Source organism: Coregonus clupeaformis, chromosome 7 (assembly GCF_020615455.1).
Source record: "Coregonus clupeaformis isolate EN_2021a chromosome 7, ASM2061545v1, whole genome shotgun sequence".
Lineage (NCBI taxonomy): Eukaryota > Metazoa > Chordata > Actinopteri > Salmoniformes > Salmonidae > Coregonus > Coregonus clupeaformis.
In genome coordinates this window covers 25,311,033-25,332,848 of record NC_059198.1, presented here as the reverse complement: position 1 = coordinate 25,332,848, position 21,816 = coordinate 25,311,033, and the positions used below count along the sequence as shown (strand labels likewise).

Below are 21,816 nucleotides of genomic sequence, written 5' to 3'. Positions count from 1 at the left end.
CTACCCTTTGGAAGAATGACTTCGATAGCAACAGTGAATCTATACTGAATAAATATACAAACGCAACATGTAAAGTGTTGGTCTTATGTTTCATGAGCTGAAATAAAAGATCCCAGAAATGTTCCATACACACAAAAAGCTTATTTCTCTTACATTTGTTTACATCCCTGTTAGTGAGCATTTCTACTTTGCCAAGATAATCCATCCACCTGACAGAAAACATGCAGTTTTGTCACACAGCACAATGCCACAGTTCTTCCATGGCCTGCATACTCACCAGACATGTCACCCATTGAGCATGTTTGGGATGCTCTGGATCGACGTGTACGATAACGTGTTCCAGTTCCCACCAATATCCAGCAACTTGGCACAGCCATTGAAGAGGAGTGAGACAACATTCCACAGGCCACAATCTACAGCCTGATCAACTCTATGCGAAGGAGATGTGTTGCGCTGCATGAGGCACACCAGATACTGACTGGTTTTCTGATCCACGTGCCTACCTTTTTTTTTAAAGGTATCTGTGACCAACAGATGCATATCTGTATTTCCAGTCATGTGAAATCCATAGATTAGGGCCTAACGAATTTATTTAAATTGACTGGTTTCCTTATATGAACTGTAACTCAGTAAAATCTTAGAAATTGTTGCATTTATATTTCTGTTCAGTGTATTTCATTTTTCAGGTGGAGATCCCTCAACAATCATTCTCATGATAGCACATTGGTAGTAGTCAGTGACAAATAACATAGCAAAGCAGGGCTTGGTTAAAACCCTGGATGGGAGACCAAAGGGTAACTGTAGATATATAAATTATCCAGTAGGAGGTGCTGCACAGCCTATTATTATTATTTATTCTAATAGTGGATATAACTTTGAAGATCTGACGTTGTTTTAAAGGTATTCTACATATTTCATACAAGGTTGGTCTATATTGGAATTTGGTTACCATGATGACATAATCCTGTGACTGGAATTTCACCCTCAAAACAACAGTATACGTTGATGACTTTTTCAAATCCAATGTAATTTCCACGTAGATTCCACATCACAACACGTTGACAAATTACATTGGAACAACGTTGATTCAACCAGTTTGTGCCCAGTGGGTTGGCTGGGAATGAGAGTCCTTTCTCCCTCACAGGAGAGGAGACATGAGAGTCAGATCAGGTTCTTCCAGCTGCAGTAGAGCCTGTTGGCCCAGTGATCCATCCTGACAGAGCTGGAAAGCATATGCCGTGTAGACATCGAGTGTCTTGCACTAGATGCACTATAAAGTTAAAATGAGGACAGCACTAGATTCTTGGCATGTAGCCTAGTCTGATGTTCCACGTCGAGGCCTTCACAAAGCAAAACATCAGTCTGTGGACTACAGGGGAATCCATCACCAACCAACTGGGAGGACTGCCATTATTTAATTGCCAGGACTTAACTGTCAAACACCAGAAAACATATGGCTCTAATCATATCTCAATACAAAACATGGTTTTATTATTAATGGGAGGGAAGCATACCTCTTTTAGAATTATTTTACAATGTTCTGCCCTTGGACAAGGCAGAGATAAGCTAGGTGGATACTGAATAATATACAGTAAAATTACTACATTGTCCTCAAATGAGAGTTTGTGTCCAACACTCAAGGTCACTTCTGTGGGAAACTTGATATCCAGCTTTCTCTCGTATGTCACAAGTCTTGGAGATATGACAATGTGAGACAACTTGTGTAGATACATGTTGAAACATATAACCACTGGTTGCAGCCCCTCCACCTTGCCCTCCATTCAACCCCTCAAGACAGCTCACGTCCATGAAACACCCCTCCATAAGGGGTGCACTCTTGTTCATAACGGACCATCTCCTCTGCCTGCCTGCCTACAGTGCAGTGAGAGGAACTGTTCCATTGGTTACTTGGTTCTTCCACCCCTGTGGGGAGCCTGCTGTAAATCCTATACAATGATCGGTTCCGTCCTCCTGGTTTCAACCCTCACATTCTTGTCCATATTTCACATCTCCAGATTTCACCTCGACTTCACCCCTCCTAGCAAATAAATGTTCTTATTTGAATGTATTTCTGCTAAATGAAAACGTAAAAAATCAAATAAATAAAAACTGGCCACGTAAACCTATACACAGGAAGATAAGGCTAGTCAGAGGTTGGTCTCAGCGCAGTCAGAATTTCTGCCATCATGGTTAATGGGGTGACGGTAGCTCTTTAGAGTCAGTTAAAATGAGTCTACAGCAGATCCATTCAGAAATGTTCCACTGTTTGTCCAGGTGTTATGGCATGAGCCCATGGCTGGAACAAAGCAGTATGAGGGGGAGCAGGCGGAAACAGCAGGGTCAGTGAGTAACCTGTGGAGGAAGAAACTGTGGTGTATATCTGAGATCAGAGGCATGGAAGCCCTGGGAGAATCTCACACATGCCCAGAGTAACAATGTTGGAAATACAACAGTGAGTGCTACAAGCCTTTAAAACCACTGTGGCCTAAAATATATAATGTATATAATTCAGTTTATCATAGCAAAGCAGCATTCAGTTAGTGGTCAGCATGTTTACAGTTCAGACTCAAGGACAAAACAGTCAACCTGAACATCAACAAAACGACTAAATCTTCAACCTATGGCTTTTCATCCGGAGGCATTCAGTACTGGCATCTGGTCAAGGTGAGAGGGCCATCTACTGTATATACACAAGATAGCTACAATTAGTCAAAGATGGCTTAAAAGTTCATTCTCTTGGGCACATTTAGGCTACAGAAATCAATCATGTGTAGCGCATAATGTGAATAAAGACAACATAAGTGAGGAAAGTTTCATTACGAGATGCCTTTATTGTACTTTTTGGAATCCAGTGACACAGACGCGGGAGAGTCCCGCCCTTCCCTTCTCACTTGTAGCCGGAGGAAGGCCTAAGGGGGAACGTACCGTCATCTCACTTCTATTCTTAAATTAAACAGCGATATAATAGAACAACACACCCAGGTGCATTTCCACAGACCAAACGACATGCATTCAAGGGACTTAGAAACCACAGCGACTCCGGTCACACACAGCTCCATCTCAAAGGAAACGACGACAAAACAAACTCACTTAAAAAGTCTGCAAACTCTCCCTGTGGTCCACGATCAGTCTGCTAACCAAACCCTGTCCACCTTGATCACTTTCAGGAGAAATCAACAAGGCAAAAATACATACAGTCCTGCTATTCATACCAGGATTGCCTGCTTAAATATGTAAGTGGTTATTTTTATTTTATTTTTTAAATACTTTTTATTTTTTTTATTGATGGTGTATTTTAATTATGGAATACATTTGTCTCACTAAAAATCATCTCATCTAGGTAAAACTAGGCCCCTCTCCACTGGCTTGCCACCCTGCTATAGAATCTAGGTAAAATATATAAGTTCCAGTCGAGGGTCTCAGTGGGCCGTTGGTCCTCGCAGAACAGGAGTGGTTCAGTTCAGTCCTCCTCACTGCCGCTGGCCGAACCCGCCTGGAACAGAAGAAAAAAATCCTTCAACCCAATACAACAGAGCTTGTTGATCACCAGTCTAATCTACTGTAGACATTTAAGAAACAATTTTAATTGGCAATTCTCAGAAATGTTAAGTGTTTAAGACGATTAAAAGAAAATACAGCTGGTCTGAGTTACATAACACATGAATCAGTGTTGCTAGACATCCTTCAGTGCAAAGAGCTTAGCAGAGGTCACAACCTCAGTCAGGACAGTAGACAGCTTTGAATGCAAGCTGAAATTGACAGTTTAAGTAGTGTCTCAATGTGTGTGTGTGTGTGTGTGTGTGTGCGTGCGTGCGTGCGTGTCTTACCTCTTCCTGTTCCTCCTCGCTGTCGTCATCGCTCACCACAGGTTTGGCCCGGGAGCCACGGCCCCTCCGGCGCTGGCCCTTCCCTCTGCCCTCCTTCTCCTTCCTCCCCAGCTTAATCTTCACCTTCACTGAACGAGCTGAAAGAGAGGGAGAGAGAAAGAAAGAGAAGCATGGACAGAAATCCATGAGTATACAATTATTTAAAAGGACATTAGTTCAACATATTATTAAATAGTTTAAAGGGGCAATCTGTGATTGTTACGTCTATTTTTTGACTTTTACATTAATGATATACACCCATTGACTCTTGAAGAATATAAGTTATAAATGCCTCACGAGCTTAGTTAAATTGTCACATCCCACCAGAAACCCAAATATAATCTTGTTTTTCTCCTTTGTAAACAATGTGATTGTAAACAAACACTCCTTGCATCCTTAGCTCAGTCTTGAGAGTGGTTTCAACAGCCCCATCAGTCAACTATTTACCAGACACTGGCGGTGGGACACGTTGTTGTTTGAACGGCAGACTGCCCTTTTAACAGTGGACTATGACACTAAGTGCATATGTAAATACTGTAACACTCACATTCAGACTCAGAGCCTTCGTCCACCTCCTCCTCCTCCTCCTCACTGTCCTCTCCCTCGCTCTCCTCCTCCTTCTCCTTTTCGATCTTCTGCCTGACGCTGGTGAAGACTGACTGCAGCACAATGGAGTCCTCATAGATCTGGGGGGTGAGAGACGCCACAGAGAAATATATAAGATGTCAGCAGCAGGTCCACAGGCTACTGTGACATTTCTTCAGAATATGAGAGGTTCCGTTCGATTCACCATAAAGGTTGTGACAAGTCTCCTCGGACCTGTAAAACAGGCCCTCCATACTCCAGCTCCCCCACAGCGTTATCTTATCATGCTCAACAACAATGGTCCCCCCTCCCCTCACTCTCTCCATGTTGCCAGACACTCACCAGAGAGCCCTCCAGGTTGAAGGTCTGGGCGTTGCTACAAAGCAGCATCACATCCTTCTCCAGGTCATTCAGGCTGCGGTACTTATGGTTGCGGATCCTCTCCTGGAGGGGAACAGAAGAGAGGACATCAGAATATGAATCAGACCGGCACAGGACAGGACAGAGAAGATCAGGACTGGACAGCTAGATGTGACTTATAAGTCCCCTAACCTCCCATAAGCACAGTTTTACTGAATGCGATACCCTGGTCTTATAACCGATATATTAATGGGTTAGCGTCATACCTTAATCTTCCTGAAGTCAACAGGCTTGCGGATGAGCTCGTAGTACTCGGGCAGCTCCTTGCGGGAGGGCAGCTGGATGAAGACTTCACTCAGCTGGCGCCCATTGCTTCTGTGAAATAGGGGAACAGGGAAACTCAGGGCTTAGTCCACCTCAACATGCTCTACTCTGACCATTACATGACAAAGTAGGTTGTCGTGTGTTTGTGTATGTTGTCATGTGCTGACCTTCACTGAGTTGTCATCCAGACATAGGAGCCCACCAACTCACCCATCCTTGTACTTGATGACAGTGTCCACCACCTTCTTCATCTTCTTGGTGAGGGAGGGGGGGTTAGGGGACAGTTTTTCAGCCGGGGGGCGTCCGCGTTTCTTGGCCTTCTTGACCTCTTCGTCCTTGTCACGGCTGCGACCGCCGCCACCACCGCTGGAGCTGGGTGTGGCCGGGCCGGGCATGTCGTCACGGTCTCGCTTGCGCTTCCGGGTCGTCTTCTTGTGACGCACCTCCTCCTCCAGGTCCTCCAGATTACCGTCCTCTATGGCCTGTGGGAGGGGGAACCACACATTTGCATTACAGGTCATAGACCATAGATTTCAGTCATAGGACTTTCAATTATTAGCTAAAAGCTTTTTCAACTACAACAGTTGGATAGCTGACCTTGAGCCACTGCTTCTCTGTGAGTGAGTCGCTGTAGTCCACCTCCTTGCGCTGGCGAGAGCCGCGACCAAATATCTTCTCCTCCTCCTCCTCACAGGTGAGCCTCTCCACCTCGGCATCATCCTTTATGATCCAGGTGGGCAGCTCGTCATCCTCCATCAAACGGGGCTTCCTCTTGGGGTTGCGGGCGTCCTCACGGCGCCGGTCCAGGTCCATACGCTGGAGGGGAGAGGGGGAGGTAGTGTAAGAAAAGAGAAAAACGGTTGAGGTTGTGTCAAAGTCTACAACAGGGCAGTCTTCAGTCTGGAGATTGACAGTCAAGCCTCCAGTTGCCTCAAGCAAGACTCAGACTACATTACTGTAAATCTTGAAGAATTTTGGGACTGACCATGAACTGGTCAAACTCCTCCTCGCTCCTGGCAATCATCTGGTTGACAGTCTCGTCATCAGGCACCTCGTCCTCCTCCTGTAGACAATAGAAAGGGTGAGCACAGGGCAGAGGGCTGTTAGAGGTGCCTCAGAGCCACGTCTCTGAACTAGAAGTCTTGAATGCTTATCAGTTATGTAAGTATCATATAAAGTGCAATGTAACATGTAGCAGATGTCATGTATTGGAGTGAATATCCTACAATAGGTGTGATGCATACTTATACCAAGAAACTGCTGCTCCTACTAACTGTCAAGTATAGATAGAACAGACATCCAGCTAGGTATTTGGTTAAGAAGCTAAGAATGGGGGAAAATGTGTTTAAAAAGTCAGAAAAGGCTACTATGTTATTGAAAAAGAGCTTCATTAAATAAAAAAATCTGGTTACGAATTTTAAAAAAAGACAAAGCAGGAAGAGGAGAAAAAGAGGGCAAACCTAAAAAAAAGGAACCGCCCCTAAATCCAGAAGGTAGGGAGAAGGAGGGAACAAAGTAAAGCAAGAGATTAAACGGTAGGGTGGCGTGTGGGTGGACGGTCATGATCACACCCACCAACGCCCCCCCAGCGCGCCAGCCCCCCGGGGCCCCGACCTCGTCCTGTTCCTCATGCTCCAGGATGGCCTGCAGGAAGGCACGGCGCTCGTGACTCGACGACTTCTGGTCGAACATGCCGGCCTGGATGACCTTCTGGTCCACATTCAGCTTGTACTTGGCTGCCGCCAGGATCTTCTCCTCCACACTTTGAACGGTGCAGAGACGCAACACACGCACCTCGTTCCGCTGCCCAATACGGTGGGCTCTGTCCTGGGCCTGCAGGTCCTGTACAGGGGAGGGAGAGAGAAAGAGAGGGGTGAGAGACTGGAGTTAGGGGGAGGGCAGGACATGGGAGTTTAGCTATGTTACCTAACAAAATCACCTAAATAGCCACTAATCCTAGCTGTTTTCTAAATGTACATCTATATCAATAACTCCAGTGAGATTTCTAGATCATAATACTACAGTGAACAGTAGAGGGTAATGAGCTGTACCTGATGTGGGTTCCAGTCTGAGTCAAAGATGACCACGGTGTCAGCAGACTGCAGGTTGAGGCCCAGCCCTCCGGCCCTGGTGCTGAGCAGGAACACAAAGTACTGAGAGGCGGGGTCATTGAAGGTCTTCAAAAGCATCCCACGATCCTCAGCCTTGGTAGTTCCTATGGAGACAAAGACCAATGGTGTTAGTTACGAGTTTCCACAGGACAACAGTAGGAGGGATATGCAAATAACATGAGCTCAGCTTGTGATCGTACATCAGCCTCCCCACATCACAAAGTTGAGCCATTGTGTTCTAGTAAACTGCATAGTGTAAGTACAAAACAAATCCTACACATAGTACTGTATTTCTCATAGTACAAAATACTTCTGGAATTTGTCTTGAATTCATTTTCCCAGCACCAAGCTAAATAACTCTCCTATTCCTGCCTCTCACCGTCCAGACGCAGGTACTTAAAGTTGCGCCAGCCAAAGTAGTCCTCCATGATGGTCATGGTGGAAGTCATCTGACAGAAGAGCAGGACCTTGTGGTTGGTGACCCTCAGCTTGGGCAGGATACGGTCTAGCAGCTCAAACTTCCCAGCGGCGCGGTACAGGTCAGGTCTGGAGGGAGCAGGGGACAATAACAGAGGGGTGATGAGGAAACACACCACACATAGTAAGGTCAACCACAACACCGTGAAGCATCAACATGTAATATTAGCAGATGCTTTGCTTACCCTGACACTACGCCTCCAGTGAATCCCAAATGCTCAGAGAATGACTCCTGTGAACAGACGAGTCACAACTATTCGGTTAAAATGAAAAGCTTCAACCACAATCTTCTACTTCAGTCAACATCTCTTCTCAATTCATGGAAGGGTTGAGGTAGGGCCTTGCACTGTACCTCGATCTGCTGGAACATGTAGGGATGGTTACAGATCTTCCTCAGCTGCATGATGGTGTTCATCAGGGTCTTCGTGCCTCCTTTACCCTGAAACACACAATAAAAGTGCACTTAGTCATCCTGTAGTACACATCTAAAACAGCCCAGTATAACTGACCCCCAGTCAGTTGTTAAGGGGCGTATGGAGAGCAATGAGGGGGTTCTCCACTCCTCCTTACCTTCTTGTCTTTCTCAGAGCCGTCGGTGAGCAGCACTCCCTTAGCCTGCATGTGTCTGTACAGCACTCTCTGCAGGGCCGACATGTCACACTTGATCACATACTCCACCTGGGGAACACACACACACACACACACAGGGAGAGAACCGGTTAAAACATTGCATTGATTGGACTGATAGGAGTTTAAATGACTGAAAGGATCGATTGATTTATGTTTATTGTCCTTGGAGACTGAAAGCCAAGTGATTGAGAGGAGTCAGACCTTCTCAGGCAGCTGGGACTCCACTTCCTTCTTCAGTCTGCGCAGCAGGAAGGGGCGGAGCACTTTGTGCAAACGACGGATAATCAGGATGGTCTCTTCCTCGTTCAGATCCACCTAGGGTATAGAGAGAGCGGGGTAAGAGTCCAGCCATGATGACCCCAATGTCTCCAAAACACACACATTTACCAAAACACACCACTCCAGAGCCCTGACTAACTCACCTTCTCTCCAGTCATGGCGAAGGGGGCGTTGAACCACTGCTCGAAGGTTGTGCAGGACTTGAAGATGGTCGGCAGCAGGAAGTTGAGCAGAGCCCAGAGCTCCGGCAGCTTGTTCTGCAGCGGGGTGCCGGTCAGCAGAAGACGCCGCGGGGCCAGGTAGTGGGTGTTCAGAACCACAGTCAGCTTACAGTGGTGGTTTTTCATACGGTGGCCCTCGTCCACTATCATGTACTTCCAGCGCAGCTGAGAGGGAACGAGTACAGTGGCGTTAGAAGATGAAATTGAGGTTTCCATAGGTTTACCTGTCTGACTAGGGCCATTTCTAAGGCACGAGTCAGTGTATTTGTGTACTATTGCTCAGGATGATTTGAAGAAGTGGGTCCCTACCTTAGCCAGCACTTGCTTGTCTTTGATTATGTACTCGTAGGTGGTGAGCAGCACGTTGAACTTGCCACTGCGCAGGATGGGTAGGAATGCCCGGCGAGCTTGTGGGGAGCCCTGCACAGAGACATACCAGAACACACATCAACTTTACATCTACAGTACACTATAATTAAAGAATATTCACGTCCATGCAGAGCACCTACTACAACATTGTCAAACAAACTTCAACCTGGAAGAGGCTTTGAAAGGGGCTACTCACTTTGTAAGAGACTTTTACCACAGTTGGAGCCCACTTATCAAACTCGTACACCCAGTTGGACAGAGTTCTGAACACAAAGACGGGAGATAAATTGATAAACATATTTGCTCTGTCCACCTCAAGTCAAATATATCTATGACCGTGGAAAATACCCATAACAGCCCTTTCAGGCTTTTAAAATCACAGGTGAACATCTCAATTGAAACTACAGAAATGCTGCAGCAGTCCAGGTCCATAATGGAGGTGAAGCGACTAGAGCGGAAAAGGAGAGGCACTCACGAAAGGGGCACGATGATGAGGAAGGGGCCGTTGATGCGCTTGTGCTCCATGAGGTAGGTGATGAGGCCGATGGTCTGGATGGTCTTGCCCAGACCCATCTCATCAGCCAGGATCCCGTTCAGGTTGTTGTTGTAGAGAGACACCAGCCACTCCAAGCCCTTGATCTTAGAGGAGAAAGGGACACAAACCAGTCAGTCATTCTACTGTCTCACATTGTTATCACGTGTGCATGGCTCTGGTAATACGTCATCTCTTCTTTTTTGACACGTTACTTCTTGTAAGCACTGTGAAAGGTAATGAAACACTACAGCATGCATCGAGTATGGGAAATCATGTTATTGTGATGATGTGGGTAGACTGGGTACCTGGTAATGTTTGAGCTGCCCGTTGACCAGCAGTGTGGACTGTTTGTCCACTGTCTCAGTGACGGCGTGGGCCACAGCGTAGTAAGACTGCAGACCTCGGGCGAACGCCGCCTCTGCACTGTTATACTCATCATCCACATCCTGCTTGGCTCCCTCGATGATGTAGCGGACGTCGACCTCGGACACGTCCTCTGTGTCAGGGTCTGGTATCTTCTTTTTCTCCTCGGTGGGAGCCTGGGAGGGCTGGGGCTCCTCCTCTTCCTCCTGAGGGGTACGGAGCAAGAGGATGACTCAGATACAGATGCCACACAGCCTGGCTCAAATTGTCTCAGCCAAGGTCAAGTCAAAAGACATGTCATCTCATCTGAATAAAATATGCTTTATGGAGACTAGAACACGGCTTGTCCCATGAACTGGTCAGGATTAAGATTAATCTGGAAAATCTCTGTTTCAGTAAAGATATTTACAGCACAATATGTTTTCATTTACATTAATATAAGCTTTATAGTACACAATGCAGAGAAAGGGTTACATTAGTTTGAGCTTGGCAATTGGCCTAGTTTCTGATAGCCCAAGGCAAGAGTGGTACGCCTCTGAACACAGACTCCACACGCAAGGTCTTTTCCACTGCGGTCTGCTTACATTTATTTAAAGCGACTAGAGGAATACGATATACATGTATTAGAGGGGAAAGTGGGGGGTTAGGAGAGAGCATTGTGGTCTCTGTAAGCCACATACCTCCTCTTCCTCTGAGCCACTGTCCTCACTGTCTGAACGAGGAGCCACTTCATACCTGCAGGAGAAATGTTAAAATGATTAGTTGTGATGCCTGATGTCAATGTTTTGAGAAGACAGTGTTTATGTACTTATGGCTATGCAACAGTGTGAAAGGCATTTAGATTGGAATAGGATGAACATTATACAAAAATGGTATTTCATATTCATCAGGCTCTCGTGTTGTCATTATTCCCACAATCTAGGTGTCTGGGTAAACAAGTGTGTCTCCTAGCTAGCTGTGTTTTAACTGACCCAGGGTTCATCTCCAGCCAGGTGTCCAGCTGGCCAGCCCGGGGCGCGTCCAGACCCGTCAGGATCTTCCCACTGTCTACATGGATCACCTTCACAGGTAGGTCACTCATCTGACTGGTCTCATCCAGAGGCTGAGAGTGGAAGTGAGTGAGAAATTGACTGGAAACTGTGTGATATATTACCTGCCAATATGACCATTTCATGGTAAATTAAACAAGTATTCCTGTGGCCTTGTGAAAAACAGTACAACCCTGCTGCAGGGAGCCTGGAAACAATGCTACTTTTCAGTTCTTATCAACACATCATGGCCTATGGCCTATTACCGGACATGAAAATGAAGGGCCTATTAGCTAAATGTTGAGTGATGGGGCATACATTCGTTCATTGTACTGTTCTTCATGAACTAATGGCAGAGAATGTGACTTTGTAAGAAAGCTTGGGGGGAAATTATTGTATGGATTTTATCGGACCAAATCTCTCACTGATCTCAAAATATTGTTTCTAGCCCAAACCCAGTTTTGAGCAAAAACTCACCTCTCCATCGGGTCCCAGGGCAGGAGGCTGGCCCTCTGCACTCTCTGGCTTCTAGGGAACATGGACATCAGTTTATCATATTGCAATCATAGGATCAGCAAGGGATACACAAGGGGCTGCATATCGCAGTAAAAAACAAGGTAACACAATACAACAAATGGAACTTCAGAAAGATGCACTTTCAACATTTGTCCTTGGCCTCATTCTTCACCTTCTTCTTTTTCTTCTTCTTCTTCTTTTTCTTCTTGTCCTTGAGGGCCTGATCAGCCTTGTGGGCTCTGACCAGATCGGTGAGGTTGGCCACGTACTCGTCCGTCTGCTGCAGAAGGTAGGCCAGACGCTTGTCTTTCTTCTGGTCAATGAGTTTACGGTAGCCCTCCTCATCTTCAGCCTAGGGAAGGGGACACACATTGACGACAGGTGTTAAGAGGCACTGGGTGTGAGACTAGATATACGGCTATTTAACAGTGCATGTGTAACCGTGCAGCCCCTCACCATCAGCCTCCTCATCCTCTCCTTCTCAATACGCTCGTTCTCCTTCTTCTGCTCGCGCTCAGTGTTGGCGTGGTACGTGGCCACGGCTTTGGTGGCCTTCTGGAGCTTGGCTGTGATGGAGCGGTGGTACTCCTTGAAGTCTTTAGCATGCTGCAGGATGCTGTTAAGGTATTCCTATACAAAAACATTAGAATATGAGTGTCTATACAATATAACGCAAAGCACTGGAGGTCTTACAAGGATGTGAGGATCACCTGACATCTAGGTGTTGAATTTTAGTCCCGACCCCTCTGTGTACCTGGTGTTTCTGGCGTCGTTTGCGCTCCTGTTCGATCTTCTGTTGCTTCTCCAGTTTCTCTGTGATGCGGGCCTCGCGGAGGGACTGGCGCTTGCTGCGCTTGTAGGCCTTAGCGTTGAGGGCTGTCTCCAGGGCCGTGTCACGACGCATACAAACCACCACCTCCTGACGCAGCTGTCTCTGGAAATTTAGCAGCCTCAAGGCCTTGAGCTCGATGTTGGCTTTGGTGCGTAGGTCTCCGGCCAGAGACCCTGGTAGATGCTCCAGCTCCTGAATACGGTGGGTGATACGAGCCTGCAGCCTGTACTCTCTCTCCTGGAGGATCTCCACTGGGTCCAGGCCACGGGGCTTCTGGATAGGTGTGATGCGGTTCTGTTTCTGGTGCAGCACCATGGGTGGGGGCTGGGGGGGCTGCCCAGGGGACTGGGTCTGAGGGGGCATGACCGGGGAGGCAGCCGGGGGCACGGAGGGGGGAGCAGGGGAGGGTCTGCCAGTGGGCTGAGGGGGAATCAGCTTCTGGGGGGCACTGGATGGAGCAGCAGCATTCACCATGGGCCCTAGAACATATGGCATTGAAGGAGTTATTAGTTCTACCATTCCACAGAGTGTTTTGGTGTATTGATTATCTGTTTAATATATGTGTGTATTTCTTGTGATAGGTCTGGTGAAATTATCGGCACAGGAAAGAGAAGAACGTGGACTAAAAACACTACAGACTAGTGCCCTCTCACACACAGGTGAATCACTGCCCAGGGGTCAAGATGAGGCTCACCTTCGGCCCATTGTTTAGGGGGTCCGTTGGTGGGCTGGCCCTGCATACCAGGGGGAACACCTGAGGGTCCTGGAGGAGGCATGTTGGGGCCTACCATTCCTGCAAGATGACAGGGGACATTAGATATGATCAGACACTGCCTGGCCATTCACACTCACAGACATCCCCTATTGAAGTCTAGTTAACATAGAAAATGGTGCCTGAGCCGAGAGCATTTGTTTAAGTTTCACCACCAGGGGACCCTGTTCAGCATTCAAATTATTAATTGTATTTGTTTGAGAAGGACAGCATTTGTGTGTGATTGACCGTAATTATGTGCATTTATGTGTAATTCATAGGGTTGCAAAACTCATTGACAGGCTGTGTAGCATAACCTTGCATGTGCCCACCCCACTCACCAAGAGGTCTGTTGTAGTGTGCTGGTGGCTGTCCGGGCCCCGCCCCAGGCCCTGCTCCGGGCCCAGAGGAAGGGGGTATGTTGGGCATCCCTGGCTGCTGCATCCCTGGCATGGGCCTCTTGCCCTGCACGGCCATCTGCAGGTGGTCTGGCAGGGGCTGGCTGCGAGCCAGCATCTTGTAGGCCATGATCTGGGCCCTGAGCTGGTGCAGCTGGTTTTGGTTGAAGGGGGTGGGTCCACCTGGACCAACCCCGCCTGGCCCAGAAACACCACTCGGACCTGGGACACCACCGCGGTTCTGCTGGCCCATGGCCTGGGGGTCACCGCCCTCCATTGGGATACCCCCTGGGCCGGAGGGCATCATGGGGCCGGGGGGAGGGCCGTTGGCTGGCACAGGGCTGGGAGAGTGCTCAGAACCCCCCAGTGGAGAGGGGTAGCCTGGGGAGGAGATACAACAGCACAGGTGAGAAAAGTAATCTTCCCTGGGAATGGTAGGGCAGGACTGTCCCTTTAATTGGGAACAGTGGGAAACTGATTTGAATGACTAATACAATGGCCAGATACATTGAAAATAGTGGTGAAATTGATGCTAACAGACCAGAAGAAATGTTAGCCAAATTGCCAAATGTTAGCCAAAACCAAAATGCAGACTGGTATTATGATTATGGGCTGGACTGGCGATACAAACACTTTACAAATCACAGTCTCTAACAGACTTGCACACATTACAGCTGAGCCTCACCCTCTGTCACCAGTCAATACAGGATAGAAGAGTCAACAGAAAAACACCCTCCCCTGTATTACAGTATTTCAACAGCCCCTCTGTCTCTCTCTCCTTGGTGACTGACTGTTTTTGTAGCAGACAGCTGCCACCTTCATTGTCTGAAAGGGGAAGCCTCATGCCCCTCCACTGAGCATCTGCTGCTCACGCTACCCAACAAAACAACAGAAGCGAAAGAGGAGAAAGTGGCTGGTTGAGTTCACAGTACAAGTGCACATGCGTCTACACGAGTTAGCGTTCACAGTTCCTCTTTTCAGGTAAATGGCTTTAAAGACAATTGTGCTTAAGCCTAAAATCCCAATCACCATTTTAAGATCATATGGAAAGCTAATAAGTGAACCTTGTGTTAAGCTCCTTCAATAACAGGGTCAATGTTTCCTCTATCCTCCATGCAATCTAATCTATTCAGTACACCATGGTATGGTACCTTGGGAATGTTGGTCCATGGGGCTAGGAGGGGGTCCCATTCCGATGTGGCCTCCACCTGGTCTCATGCCCTTCATCGGTCCGTAGCGAGGGTCGTCAGGCATGCCCTTCTCATGCATGCCTTCCATAGGCTGTGAGAAGACAACACACATTAACATAAGCATGTCCTACTTAGATAGCACATATATTTCTTATGTACAGTAAAGGAAGAATAGATTAATGCAATAAAATTCTCATAAAATGGTACCATTGCAGACATTTTACATACATTACAGTTATGGATATGCCCGTTTTCTGTCTTACTTTGTGCATCTGGTGCATGTTCTCCTGAGGATATCCTGAGGGCCCCTGTTGAGGGTGGGGGTGTCCAGAGGCTGGGGGACCTGGGCTGGGTCCCATCATGCTATGAGCAGAGCCTGGGGAAGGGCTGGGGCCCATCATGGCTCCTGGAGAAGGCCCTGGTCCTGGGGAGGGGCCCGGCCGGGGCGTCCCTCCCATGGGGGGGTCTGGGGTGGACATCTCTCAGCTGAGTCCGAGAATGTGAAAGCACCAAGCTCCACTCTGCAGAGAGGACAAATGACAGATGGGTTAGTGACCAGTATTTACAACAAACCAACCCAGCAGTGAGGAGTAAAACTGAGTGCGTACTAGTGATTGGGGTGAAGAGGGGGGAACAAATCTTATTATTTTGAGAATATCGCAATATGTTTTGCTTTAGTTGGCTGTACCTGCACCAAAACTCCAGTATTTTTCCTTCATAGCTTGTTCTCCATTATCTTTTTAAATAGGGAGCCAATTTGTTTTCAGCACTTTTTCTTTCCATGAATGATCAAAAAACATGTTCTCATGACTCTCTTGTCCCTCTGCAGCAGACATATGGTGAGCAATATGTTTGGAACATCGAATCGCAATAAAATCACAGTATCAAATCGCAATACGTATCAACCCCTTTCTGTGTTTGCAAACATTGTGTTTGCAAACAAGGGCGATGTGCGCAAGTTGGTGGCAGAACAAGGGGGATTTCTTATAGAATGCCAGCAAAAAAGCCTCTACTTACATGTTGCTTATGAGTGCATTTCACACTACTTTTTGATTATAATTGGATTTTAAGGCCCGTATGAATATCCTGCTCAATATAATGTTTGTGTCATTATCGCAAATCAACTGCATTATACTTAAACACTTCAACGTCAACCAGTAAAATGGCTCTTTGGCTAGCTTTTGCTACAGCATTTACCAATGAGCGTTAGCATTCTAGCTAACAACTGATGCATCCAAAATAGTTATTTTGCAAAGACCACAATCAAATATAACCTTAGCGACTGTTCATTCAAGAATCAAAACATAATTGTAAGCGTATGAGAACCACAAAAATTATTATTTTCCTGAAGTAATAAAAACGTACATCTCAGCTATGTTGAATGGGTGCAGATGGCAATGGTTTTCTTACTGCCGCCAAGAGTTGCGCGCATCTGTGCGTAACGTCAGTATGTCGTGTACTGTAAAAGGGTCTATAGAATCACAAATATTTTATCGGCAACTAAGTATCGTGATAATATCGTATCGTGAGGTCCCTGGCAATTCCCAGCCCTGGTACGTACCAGACAATCTCTATGTAGCCATCATCCACAAATTGACTTTGTGTTCTCTGAGCTTTGGGTTCTCGGATGTGCCCAAATGACCCAATAACAAGATCAAATTCTCAAGATGGTAGCCTTACTGTAGTTATTTGATTGTATGTTTTGTGTTAATATACATGACTGGCACAAATATATACAAGTAGGAATAGATAATAAGTAGAAAATAAGAGACTAGACTGGTATAACCTGAAAGCACAGCCCACACATCTCCGGAGTTAGTTTATTCGAAAGCCAGTTTCTGCTTCAGTCACAAGGTGGCTCATTTTTTCAAGTTATTAGCCCAAGCATTCTCAACGTAACACGAAAGTGTGAGCGTAGGCAACAACACATCCGCCACGCTGACCCTCAACACAGGGGCCCCCTCAGGGGTGCGTGCTTAGTCCCCTCCTGTACTCCCTGTTCAGCCGTGCACAACTCCATAATTAACATGGTCCACACACATCAACACAGTCCCGAAGAAGGCACGACAACGCCTCTTCCCCCTAAGGAGGCTGAAAAGATTTGGCAAAGGCCCTCAGATCCTCAAAAAGTTATACAGCTGCACCATTGAGAGCATCTTGACTGGCTGCATCACCGCTTGGCATCCAAATGCAAGGTGCTACATAGGGTAGTGCGTACGGCCCAGCAGTACATTATTGGGACCGACCTCCCGGCATTCCAGGACCTCTAACAAGCGGGGTCAGAGGAAGGCACTAAAAATGGTCAAAGACTCCAGCCACTCAAGACATAGACTGTTTTTTCTGCTACCGCACAGCAAGCAGTACCAACGCACCAAGTCTGGAACCAACAGGACCCATAACAGCTTCTACAGTACCTTGCAAAAGTATTCATCCCCCTTGGCGTTTTTCCTATTTTGTTGCATTACAACCTGCAATTTAAATTGATTTTTATTTGGATTTCATGTAATGGACATACACAAAATAGTCCAAATTGGCGAAGTGAAAAAAAATTACGTTAAAAAAATTCCATAAAAATAAATAACAGAAAAGTGGTGCGTGCATATGTTTTCACCCCCTTTGCTATGAAGCCCCTAAATAAGATCTGGTGCTACCAATTACCCTCAGAAGTCACATATTTAGTTAAATAAAGTCCACCTGTGTGCAATCTAAGTGTCACATGATCTGTCACATGATCTCAGTATATATACACACACCTGTTCTGAAAGACCCCAGAGTCTGCAACACCACTAAGCAAGGGGCACCATGAAGACCAAGGAGCTCTCCAAACAGGTCAGGGACAAAGCTGTGGAGAAGTACAGATCAGGGTTGGGTTATAAAAAAATATCAGAAACTTTGAACATCCCACGGAGCACCATTAAATCCATTATTTAAAAAATTGAAATAATATGGCACCACAACAAACCTGCCAAGAAAGGGCCGCCCACCAAAACTCACGGACCAGGCAAGGAGGGCATTAACCAGAGGCAACAAAGAGACCAAAGATAACCCTGAAGGAGCTGCAAAGCTCCACAGTGTAGATTGGAGTATCTGTCCATAGGACCCCTTTAAGCCGTACACTCCACAGAGCAGGGCTTTACGGAAGAGTGGGCAGAAAAAAAGCCATTGGTTAAAGAAAATAATAAGCAAACACGTTTGGTGTTCGCCAAAAGGCATGTGGGAGACTCCCCAAACATATGGAATAAGGTACTCTGGTCAGATGAGACAAAAATGTTGCTTTTTGGCCATCAAGGAAAACGCTATGTCTGGTGCAAACCAAACACCTTTCATCACCCCGAGAACACCATCCACACAGTGAAGCATGGTGGTGGAAGCATCATCGTGTGGGGATGTTTTTCATTGGCAGGGACTGGGAAACTGGTCAGATGGCGCTAAATACAGGGACATTTTTGAGGGAAACCTGTTTCAGTCTTCCAGAGATTTGAGACTGGGACGGAGGTTCACCTTCCAGCAGGACAATGACCCTAAGCATACTGCTAAAGCAACACTCGAGTGGTTTAAGGGGAAACATTTAAATGTCTTGGAAAGGCCTAGTCAAAGCCCAGACCTCAATCCAATTGAGAATCTGTGGTATGACTTAAAGATTGCTGTACACCAGCGGAACCCATCCAACTTGAAGGAGCTGGAGCAGTTTTGCCTTGAAGAATGGGCAAAAATGCCAGTGGCTAGATGTGCCAAGCTTATAGAGACATACCCCCAAGAGACTTGCAGCTGTAATTGCTGCAAAAGGTGGCTCTACAAAGTATTGACTTTGGGGGGGAGAGGGGGGAATAGAAGTGCACGTGCAAGGTCTTTTTTGTGTCTTATTTCTTGTTTTTTTCACAATAAAAAATATTTTGCATCTTCAAAGTGGTAGGCATATTGTGTAAATCAAATGATACAAACCCCCAATAAATCAATTTTAATCCCAGGATGTAAGGCAACAAAATAGGAAAAATGCCAAGGGGGATGAATACTTTCGCAAGCCACTGTACCTTCAAGCCATAAGACTGCTAAATAGTTAACCAAATAGCTACACAGACTATCTGCATTGACCCCTTTGACTCATCACATACACTGCTGCTTATTATCTATCCTGTTGCCTAGTCACTTTACCCCATACCTATATGTACATAGCTATCTACAGTGAGGGAAAAAAGTATTTGATCCCCTGCTGATTTTGTACGTTTGGCCACTGACAAAGAAATGATCAGTCTATAATTTTAATGGTAGGTTTATTTGAACAGTGAGAGACAGAATAACAACAACAAAATCCAGAAAAACACGTCAAAAATGTTATAAATTGATTTGCATTTTAATGAGGGAAATAAGTATTTGACCCCTCTGCAAAACATGACTTAGTACTTGGTGGCAAAACCCTTGTTGGCAATCACAGAGGTCAGACGTTTCTTGTAGTTGGCCACCAGGTTCACACACATCTCAGGAGGGATTTTGTCCCACTCCTCTTTGCAGATCTTCTCCAAGTCATTAAGGTTTCGAGGCTGACGTTTGGCAACTCGAACCTTCAGCTCCCTCCACATGTGCTTCTTCTTGAGCCACTCCTTTGTTGCCTTGGCCGTGTGTTTTGGGTCATTGTCATGCTGGAATACCCATCCATGACCCATTTTCAATGCCCTGGCTGAGGGAAGGAGGTTCTCACCCAAGATTTGACGGTACATGGCCCTGTCCATCGTCCCCTTGATGCGGTGAAGTTGTCCTGTCCCCTTAGCAGAAAAACACCCCCAAAGCATAATGTTTCCACCTCCATGTTTGACGGTGGGGATGGTGTTCTTGGGGTCATAGGCAGCATTCCTCCTCCTCCTAATCTCAGCTCATTACGTGTATAAAAGACACCTGTGAGCCAGAAATCTTTCTGATTGAGGAGGGGGTCAAATACTTATTTCCCTCATTAAAATGCAAATCAATTTATAACATTTTTGGCATGCGTTTTTCTGGATTTCTTTGTTGTTATTGTCTCTCACTATTCAAATAAACCTACCATTAAAATTATAGACTGATCATTTCTTTGTCAGTGGGCAAACGTACAAAATCAGCAGGGGATCAAATACTTTTTTCCCTCACTGTACCTCAATTTCCTCGTACCCCTGCACGTCAACTCGATACTGGTACCCCATGTATATAGCCAAGTTATCCTTACTCATTGTGTATTTAGGCTATTCCTCGTGTTATTATTTTTATATATTTCTCTCTGCATTGTTGGGAAGGGCCCATAATTAAGCATTTCACTGTTAGTCTACACCTGTTCGTTACGAAGCATTTGCTTTGTTGAAAGACACCAATGTTCTGTTTTCGTCGGTTGGAACAGGCCTACCTAAAGACCTCTCTAGATGATTACATAAAGAGTGGTCTGCCTTTGATAATACAACCCATATCACAAAAAACTATATATTTAATATGATTCATAATTGCATTCCTCAAATATAATAATTGCACATAGATGTTTGACAGAAATATGCTCTAAATGACTAAATGCCAGTGTGTGGTGATTGACAGAATGTGGAGAGTTCTTGCTTGGAAACCTTACACAGACGAGGTGATTCAAATGATGCTGCCTAGCAGCAGCTGCATGCATACAAAGAACCACCATACACTCCCGACAGAGGAAACAACATAAAGGTAAACATCAACCATGATGTGTGGGTAAAGTTGTCAACATCATGACTGCAGCGGTCGACTTGGCCAGGACATTCATGCTAGTGAGAGTAACGTTATAGCTAGCTATTTCAATGATTGAGAGTGGAATCTATTGCCGTTCCTCCTCACTAGAGATTGAACAGTCATGTCCAAGGAGTGATGCATTCTCTTTGGTGAGACAGTAGCTTGGTACTGTAAACCCGCAACCGGCGACTTGGCTTAAGCTAGCTGAAGCAAAACACGGATATTTAGCTAGCGAGACGAAATCGTAGCAATTGAATTACGGTCGCTAACTGGGTAACGTTAGTTAGTTAAAGACTTCGTTAGGTAGTTACAAATAAAGAAACTACTTGCTAAATATATGTATATATAGAAGCTAGCTAACTAACTAGCGTAAAAAAAAAAAAAAGCAGTTAACGGATGCTAAGCTAATGTGATGTACAGTGTAGTTAGCATAGCTTGACTTGGCTAGAAAGCTAGTTAGCAGTAAAACAACCTCCGTTAGTTCCGTTTAGAACATAGGTCAGAAACCATTCACTCATGTGATGGGCTACATTTCATACATTGTTTTCTAACTACATAAAAAATGCGTATTACAATGAAAACTAAAACACAAAGAAACACTGCCAGACAGTTGGCTAACGTTAGCTAATGGTACGGTCTCTACTACTCGACCATGCTGTCGTAACAAAATGTATGGTGAGAATTGGGTTATTTTGCTGACTTGGGAAATGCAGCGAGAGAGTAAAGGTTAAATAATCATTTAGTTGATTGATCCAACCTGCATCCCGTACCCCCGCTCTAGCTAGATACATACATTTACCAAAAACACAATTCATTCATTTCACTCTGCCGCCACTGTCTGCAGACAGACTAATAATGTCGGTCCTGACTACCGTTCCTTCCAACCCAACGATAAACGAAGGGTATTAGAAACTGAAATTACTTATAAATAATCTTAATAAGGATACCATCGACGAAGTCTTAAAAATGAAACAGTTGAATTTGACTTACATTGAAATCACCCTTCGCCGGTAGGTCCTTTCGATTTACAAAGCTAGCCAGAAACAAAGAGCGACCTAGCTTGTTAGCTTTTTTTCTCTCACCGCCCCCCCCTCCCTTCTCGTCTGATTGTATCGCCAAGGAACGGCCTTCACTACAGCAACAGTGATACAAGAGCGCCCTCCTCTACACGTTCATCCCCTATGAACGACTGGAAAATCAACGCATGCCCAGTCTAGGCCTCATTGCAGAGAGGAATGCAGGCGAAGTATGTCGACGTGGGGGATG

General features: G+C 45.9%; 1 protein-coding gene across 2 annotated transcripts; it reads right to left on the bottom strand.

Moving 5' to 3' along the window:
* Nucleotides 1-2,811: 2,811 nt before the first annotated feature.
* LOC121569454 (transcription activator BRG1-like) lies at nt 2,812-21,729 on the bottom strand. Of its 2 annotated transcripts, none has more exons than XM_045221266.1 (31): nt 21,541-21,729; nt 15,099-15,356; nt 14,797-14,926; nt 13,589-14,026; nt 13,191-13,289; nt 12,419-12,975; nt 12,121-12,294; nt 11,837-12,016; nt 11,626-11,676; nt 11,092-11,222; nt 10,801-10,855; nt 10,063-10,326; nt 9,698-9,861; nt 9,419-9,485; nt 9,163-9,273; nt 8,776-9,018; nt 8,555-8,668; nt 8,294-8,401; nt 8,076-8,162; nt 7,909-7,955; nt 7,626-7,792; nt 7,187-7,350; nt 6,711-6,977; nt 6,121-6,198; nt 5,733-5,951; nt 5,346-5,617; nt 5,078-5,186; nt 4,794-4,895; nt 4,414-4,552; nt 3,828-3,964; nt 2,812-3,493 (listed from the first exon to the last, which is right to left on the bottom strand). In XM_045221266.1, exons 2-31 carry the CDS (start codon nt 15,312-15,314, stop codon nt 3,461-3,463), a joined length of 4,923 nt encoding a protein of 1,640 aa, XP_045077201.1. In that variant the 5' UTR covers nt 15,315-15,356; nt 21,541-21,729; the 3' UTR covers nt 2,812-3,460. The 2 variants fall into 2 exon arrangements, with proteins under 2 accessions (XP_045077201.1, XP_045077202.1); XM_045221267.1 differs by having other exon boundaries at nt 11,626-11,673.
* Nucleotides 21,730-21,816: the final 87 nt, after the last annotated feature.

Coding starts and splice junctions, on each gene's coding strand:
- LOC121569454 (XM_045221266.1), bottom strand. CDS start 15,314: ATGTCCACCCCAGACCCCCCCATGGGAGGGACGCCCCGGCCGGGCCCC. Junction 14,927..15,098: donor ACATGCACCAGATGCACAAA/GTAAGACAGAAA, acceptor GTCTTCTCACAG/CCTATGGAAGGCATGCATGA. Junction 12,295..12,418: donor AACGACGCCAGAAACACCAG/GTACACAGAGGG, acceptor GTTTTTGTATAG/GAATACCTTAACAGCATCCT.